We start from the raw sequence: 7,362 nt of genomic DNA, 5'->3' as shown, positions 1-7,362 counted from the left end.
GTCAGCGAGAACACGCCGAGGGAGAGGCGCAGCGCCGGGCCCCGCAGCTTCCTCCTCCCCGGCCACTGCGCGGGGAGGAACCTGCCCGCCAGCCACCGGCCCGCCTGCTTTGGTAATAAGACGTCGTGTAAGACTCCTGCCAGTCACTGAAGAGGTAGCTAATACTCAGTCCGTCCGTTATACAATCTCAAAGGAAAAACGTCCGTCCTGTCTTCTCCACCCTCACCAAGTCAGGAGGGCCAACTGTTTTTCCCCCACTTTGTTTTTAAAAATCAAGATTTAACGTGACTTTAGAATTCTCTCAACAGCTTCGGTTTGTATCACATTTTGATTCTCCCTCCTGGCCTTTACTTCTCCCAATGACTCCAGAACCAAAATCAGCCCCACACAACTAATTTTTAAGTTATTTCAACAAAAGTTCAGCGGCAGCTATCTAAGTTTTGCCAGAAAGCTAGGAGGAAAAAAAAAAAAGACTGACATTTCAATTTTTCAGTTACTAACTTGCAAAACATGTCTTCTAAAACAAAAAAATAAATTAAGGAAAGACTCATCCCTGATCTATACAGGAGGCTGTGCAGCTGCACCATATGCTGCAGGAACACATGCTACACAAGCTACCACCACTCAGAAAAGTGGTGAGCCTAAACCTCTGGTAAACCTAAGTGTTCTAAGATTTTCTTCTTCTATATAAAATCAATAAATAAAATGCCAACATAAAAAAAATCCTAATATATTCAAGGAGTTATTAAAATATTTTTGTAATAGACTTCAGTTATTTGATATGCAGGAAGTTGTACAGCACATTAAGTTGTGAGACTATCCACTTACCAGCAAATAGTATTCTACACATTAACACACAGATTATGATAACCGCCATAGTCCTCATCTGAATATGCAGCATCAGTAGCAATAACCAATGGATCTAGTCTTTCACTAATTGGAACATTGCAACGAAGACAACGAAGTTTACATACATGGACAATTAAGTTCATCTTATTCTATAATCGAGCTGCCTCTTTATATTCAATTTATAGTAATTCTCACTCCATTTTAATCTGTAATTCAGAGAAGAAGCATCAGACAGACTTTTCTAATACCTCTTCTACACTCTTCACTTTTCTGTTCCATATAGGGGCAAATCTTAGTTACTCTACCACCAGTGCACTTTGCACCGTGCCATCAGCGTATTGCCCTCTTAGATCTCCAGTGTTTCTGGAGTCACGCAGCCGTCTCCTGCATAAATCTTTTAGTCTGCACCCTTTTGCCAAGCCAAAGGCACAGACATTAGTAAGAAGTCACTTTTCATCCAACAGATGTGTCCATTTTCACTGAAGAAGCAGTCTTCTGCATTTCTGCATTTTTCCTATTTATTTCTGCCATGGTCTCACCAAATGACCACAAGCAGCCTTTTAACTGAATGGCCAGCAGTCTCAGCCTTCTTGGATGTTGACATCCCCACAGCACAGGATGGATTGAAAACCTATATATCTTGACCAAATCATTTTTTTGTTTCTTAGGAAACCCCTTGTCTCTTCTTATCAGCTTCAGGTCACCCATGGCTACTTCAACAAGCTGTATTCTCCTTGCAGTAACATTACAGCTTCATAATTCCACAAAAAAACCTTCCCAGACAGACAAAGCTTTCAATACTGTCCATTTTGCTGCCACTTTTTCTAGCATTTGTACAGTTTTATTCCTTTCTTTGGCAGAAGACCATTTTCTTTATCACGTCCACATTCATATCTGGTTAGATTGTTCACCAGTCCCTTACAGCACGTTGACCTGGCTCTGCAAGCTCTTATTCCTCCATGTCTATCTTCATTTTGACATTAGCGCTATAACTTATTTCCATATAGTGAATAATATATTATCAAAATGTTTGAACAATACAGAAGATTCTGCCTAAAGACAAAATGGAAGTGTCAGATGCAACTATCACGGTCAGTTTTAGCTCAAAACGATTCTGAAAGCGAGTGGCTTTAAGAAGAAAAAACAGGTTTTCTTCCCATGCAAACCTATTTTCTGCCTCAGGAACCTGAACAATTTTTAAAAGTACCAAATAGTTAGATTTTAGGCCTAAGTGTATTTGCTACAACTTGAAGGATGTAATGCCCTGACTCCATTTCCATTGCTTACTTCATAGCTGTCCATGTAATAGTTCATGTAACAGTCAAGTACAGTAGTTTAAGAACTCACTTGCAAAAACTGATTCACAGAATCACCTTGCTTTCCTACTTGAAAGTACGTGGATTTCTGAAAGTGTTCTGCAACATTAACGCTTTTTATCTTACATCAGTGTAACATCTGCATAAGGAAATCCTGGCTTCTACACACACGTCTGAAGAACAAGACCAATTTTTGATAATTACATACAAAACATCTTTTGCTCTAACACACCTTTGGTCATACTTGTTTAACATTTTTCACCATACAATAGCAGCCTTTCACCCCCACCCTCTCATTCAAACACACAAACAGTACTACTTTTAGGTAGGAAGCATAATCTCAGCCTCATGGCAAACCTTGTGGAAAAGAGCTGCATTGGAAGAAATACTTATTCCACATATAAACAGCAGTTCTCTGCTGAGGATCAGCCATTTGATTATTAGTCTATGCTACACTTCAGTGTAATAAGAGTGCTGTTCTACTGGGAATGGTGTTCCTCAGATAAATTAGTTTCTTTCAGCCTGACTGGGATGCCGATAATTCCATGGCACTTTTGAGAAGCAATACGGTATAATCCCAGAATCCCAATTAACAGGCCATTCCCGCTACATTTGATGGTTAAGGCGGTATACAAGAGGTATTGCTGAGAACAGTCAATAGCTGATGTACTAACCTACAGAAATTGTGCTACCTCATCCTAGGCTCTGTAAAACACTAATGGTTATGAACTATGCAGGTCACTTAAAAAACAAAGTATTCTTTGAATGTCCAAAAAAATCATAAAACTTTATGTTGTTAATGTTCTTATGGCAGGTATTTTTGTTTCTTTTTTCAAGTTAACTGACATGTGGCCCTTATTAGATATCAAGGAGAGATATACAAGAACTAAGGAGAAAAAAAAAAGGCAAAGCATGGAGTTGTTATACATTGCAGCTTTTAAAACAGATTCTTTTCACAGTGTCAAAAAGCAGTATTTCTCCACTCCAGCTTTGCTCTAAAACCAACAACCGTTGTGGCTTATGTGATGCAAAATTTTTTGAAAATGGATGATAATTTTTAGTTCTGAAGTGTTCCACTTGTCTCAGTACACACATTGGTAAGTGCCCTTTAAAAATCCTAGGTATGACAGCGTAAGAAGTAGGTCATACTTGTACTCCAGGCACTGGCCTCTCACATTCCAGAGCTGCAATTTATTCTAATTTTGAACAGTTGTATGCAATGATCAGCTAACCCTGCCAAATCACTTAGGGTTTTATCTTTTCATAATGCATGTTGAAGTTAAAAACCCTGAGAGCTTTTATGATAGTGTTGATTGGCAGCAGAAGTTTCTTGAAATAGTTTAGAAAGGGCAAAAAGTGACACAAAAATACTTCATTTCAATTGTAAGAGTCTAGGGGGAAGATCAGAGAAAGATCATTTTAAGAGGTAAGTTTAAATTTAAACTATGTGGAGTGCTTTCAGTTATCCAGTGCTTAAAAAAAAAAAAAAAAAAAATCGGGTTATCTCACAGACTTGTCCTCTTTGCTCTTTCCTCCATCTGCCCAGACACAGAGAGGCCTCTAACTGTACAGCAGATGGTTTACTTGCAGCCCACAGCAACAGTCTTTCAAAAGGTGTTAGTCTTGAGTCTCCTAATCAGAGAGAAATGAAACAATTAACCCCATAATCCACAGTAGAGACACAGACAGAAACCTGAAGGAAGATTGCTATTCACAGAAAATATCAAGTAAGACTAAGAACGATGGCTGGAGACCTGCCAGGTTTTGCAATCCAACCCGCCATCCATCCATCCATCCATCCGTAGCCTTTCAGGGCATACCACTAGTTTAGGTAAGAGCCCAAACCAACTTCTTGCTCCTCTCAAGTCATCATCCCTACAAAGGGCTGTTTTTAATTGCTTAATTGACGCAGGTACTATCATTTCTTAAACTGAGCACAGCCTGAGGCAGCTTCCCTGCATCCAGTACCTGGCTTGCATCAGCTTGCTGACAGACCTTACTGTCTGTAGCAGTGCTACATGTGAATGAATCGAAGTCCACTGTTATGTCTTGAACGTTTCTTTCATTGGCATTGTCAAAGCTATTTTTACCGTGTAGCTGTTTAAGATGTTTCCTCAGAACGGGTTTATGCGCAAAAACCATGTCACAGTAGTTACACTTATGGGGCTTGTCCCCACTGTGCAGGTTGAGATGGTCCTGTAAGGAACATTTCTGAGAGAATGTTTTCCCACAGATCTTACATTGGAACGGTTTGATGCCTGCGTGCACTCTCATGTGCCGGTGGAGATTGCCTTTCTGAGTGAACGTCTTGCCACAGAGTAGACACATAAATAGTTTATGCATCTTTAAGTGATTAGCATAGTTTTCCAGATGCCGAAATACTCTTGTGCACTTTGGACACTGATGGTGCCACTGGAGGCCTTTGTCTATACCTCGGTTGTTGGGCCCAAACATATCTTTAGAGGCCAGAATGATATTATCACTGCCAGCATATGAAAGGGCATAGTTGTGGAGGTGGTTTTGCTCTATTTCACTTCCTCTGTTTTCAACGGTGGAGTTGATAAGAAAGTGTTGAGGCTCTGAGGAATGCAGTGCAGTTTGTTCAGAAGAAATAAACTGGTTCTGATCCTTCTTATTCCTAACTTCTGTTACCTCCCCAATGGACTCCACCTTGATGATCTGAATATCGCTATCCTCCATGTCCATACTGTCTTCTGAAGGTTGGATACAAGGTGAATCTTGCTGCAGAGAATCATCATCTCCTTGATGTTCCTTCAGCTCAGAGGAGTCACTTTGCTGTTCGCATTCCTTGCTCTCCAATGGCTGCTTCGGTTTTATAAACTTCCAGAGGGCCTGTGTACATCGCTCAACAATGTGGCTCATCTGCAGAAAGCTTGCAGCAGTCAAGTAGTTTACCAGTTCCATTTCAGGAAACTCTAGAATGCCACTGTAACAGGACAGAAGCAGCTGCCTCCCCACTTCCGAACTCTGCAGTATAGAGATTTTTACATCTCTCGAGTCATTTAGTAAGAACTGATCTCTTAAAAAGGGAGAGCCAGCAGCAAATACAATTTTATGCCCATGAACTTCAACATCATCTATATGGACCACGACATCACAAAACTTGTTTTCTTCCCGCAGTTTGTTCATTTTCTGTAACATCGAATCCCCATAATTGTCAAACTTGAAATGAAGAATATCTGCTCTTTCTGACATTTTGGCACACCTAAGGAAAAGCAGCAAGGGAAAAAAAACAAGTGAGAACTTTTTTGTTTTCTAAAATGCAAGTTAGGAGGCTCTAAAGTAATAATATAAAGTGTGTGTTTAATCAGACGTCATGTTATCCTAGGTAAATACTAATGTCTATTAAAAGTTAAAAAAAAAATCAATTTACACCTCACCTTACAATATCTTTTACCTTTTTTTAATTTAATGCAGCTTGAATATTAGGTAGAGGTGGTATGACAGAAATTCTCCTGAAGCAGTAGCCTAAAGAGTTAAGATGTTTTCCACACTACTTGTCTGGAATTTAAAGGGAAACCATGGAAGTATTTTTAGCAGCCTTAGCTCTTGTTAAGCTTTGCTTCTACATTAGAACTCCTCAGAGATTTTGTCTTTACCAAATAACAGTGACATTCCTTTAACTTTTGGTTCTTGATTTCCTTTAATGCCTAAATAGCTTTCATAAGAAATCAATTCAAAGTGAGACTGAACCTGGCACTTCCTCTTAACCTTCAGCATCTATCATGTACTGCTCATAAGAGTTACAGTTCCTCTAGGACACTGCACAATTTGCAGGAATATTGATATAGGACAGGTCTCATTGGCAGTAACTGTAATTTTGACAAGCCAGTCTTTTAGCAAGAAGGACTACACAAGCTTTGCGATATCTGCAGCACTGGGTTTAATGCATCATTTTAGATTGTCTTTTAAGGGTTTTTTGTGGGGGTTGGTTTGCTGTGTGTCTTTTTTTTTTTTTTTTAAAAATCACAGAAAAAGATCTTCCATATGGCCCCTCATTATATAAGTCATGCCTTCTAAGCTGCCTGTTTTGAATACCTGGGGAATGTAGGAAGTCTTGTTTCTTGTATTCTTCTTTGGAAGATCACTCCTCTAGGAAGTCTGTTCTTGTTTGTAATGAAGAACAGTGGGTCTTCCATAAAGCAAGTACCAATCTTTTGTCTTTCAATAGTTCTTTTAAGAATTTATAAGACTACACTGATTCTCAGTGAAACACTGTTCATGCAATCCTTCCAGAGAACTGGGATTGCAGGAAATGAAGAAATCACAGGAGACTAAATGATGCAAGATTTGGTGAGATGAAATAACAAAACAAAGCAAAACTTACACCTCACAACTATTACAAACACCACATAAAGCTTGAAAGGAAGCTTTGAAGTTTATAGATAAAAGCACATACTGCTGTCTTGGAGTATGAAATATCAGCTTGGCATACACAACAGGAAATGGAGTCATGCCTAGTGCAAATGAATGAACACACAAGACAAGGGTTCAGAGAGGAACATTTTTAGAAGTATCTGTTGATAATCAGGGTTGCTTCAATTTGCTGATCAGACATCATTCAGAGATGTGACCTCACTACTTGAGCCCATCAAGCATATCTTCAGTGTATGGCATGTGAAAATTACAAAAGGATTTCGGAAGCCTTCAGAAACGGGAGACTATGGAAAGTTTGGAAACAGGGGTAGCATCATTCTGCAGTACAACCAGTTCTGCTGAATCTACAGAAAGTAGAGCTGCCACTCTCTTTGTCATCCTGTCTTCAGTGCTGCCTGACTCATCCCGATTTCTAGGGCAAAAGTTTAATTTTATGAGGTAATAGCCTCTGGCAAATATAAATGGTAGAAACAGATCATCATGAAGTATCTTCAGTGAATTTCAGGCATTATCAAACTGTTTCTTTTTGTGTTTTCCTCTTGAAAGTGATGAATGAAGTCTATTTGTGAATCCGTTTCTTCCACACTGGGATACTACCGTGTAAATGGAGTTAAAATGCCCATACCAAGGTAATGCCGTATTATGCTGCTGACACAGCACAACTATTCCAACCCCTTCTCCTCAGCGTTTCTCAGGCAAATTACGAGAGTCACATCACGAGAAACTAGAAACAGAAAAGAACTAACTTGCCTTGACACACATTCGGTTACCACTCCTACTAACGCTCAGAACAAAAAAA

At 39.4% G+C, this 7,362-nt stretch overlaps 1 protein-coding gene across 1 annotated transcript; it reads right to left on the bottom strand.

Moving 5' to 3' along the window:
* Positions 1 to 1,912: 1,912 nt before the first annotated feature.
* ZBTB26 (zinc finger and BTB domain containing 26) lies at positions 1,913 to 5,387 on the bottom strand. Its single transcript, XM_010287083.1, has one exon. The coding sequence runs from the start codon at positions 5,379 to 5,381 to the stop codon at positions 4,065 to 4,067; it is 1,317 nt and encodes a 438-aa protein (XP_010285385.1). The 5' UTR covers positions 5,382 to 5,387; the 3' UTR covers positions 1,913 to 4,064.
* Positions 5,388 to 7,362: the final 1,975 nt, after the last annotated feature.

Source organism: Phaethon lepturus, unplaced genomic scaffold (assembly GCF_000687285.1).
Source record: "Phaethon lepturus isolate BGI_N335 unplaced genomic scaffold, ASM68728v1 scaffold46005, whole genome shotgun sequence".
Taxonomy (NCBI): Eukaryota; Metazoa; Chordata; class Aves; order Phaethontiformes; family Phaethontidae; genus Phaethon; species Phaethon lepturus.
This window is presented reverse-complemented; position numbering and strand designations above follow the sequence as displayed.

Coding starts and splice junctions, on each gene's coding strand:
- ZBTB26 (XM_010287083.1), bottom strand. CDS start 5,381: ATGTCAGAAAGAGCAGATATTCTTCATTTCAAGTTTGACAATTATGGG.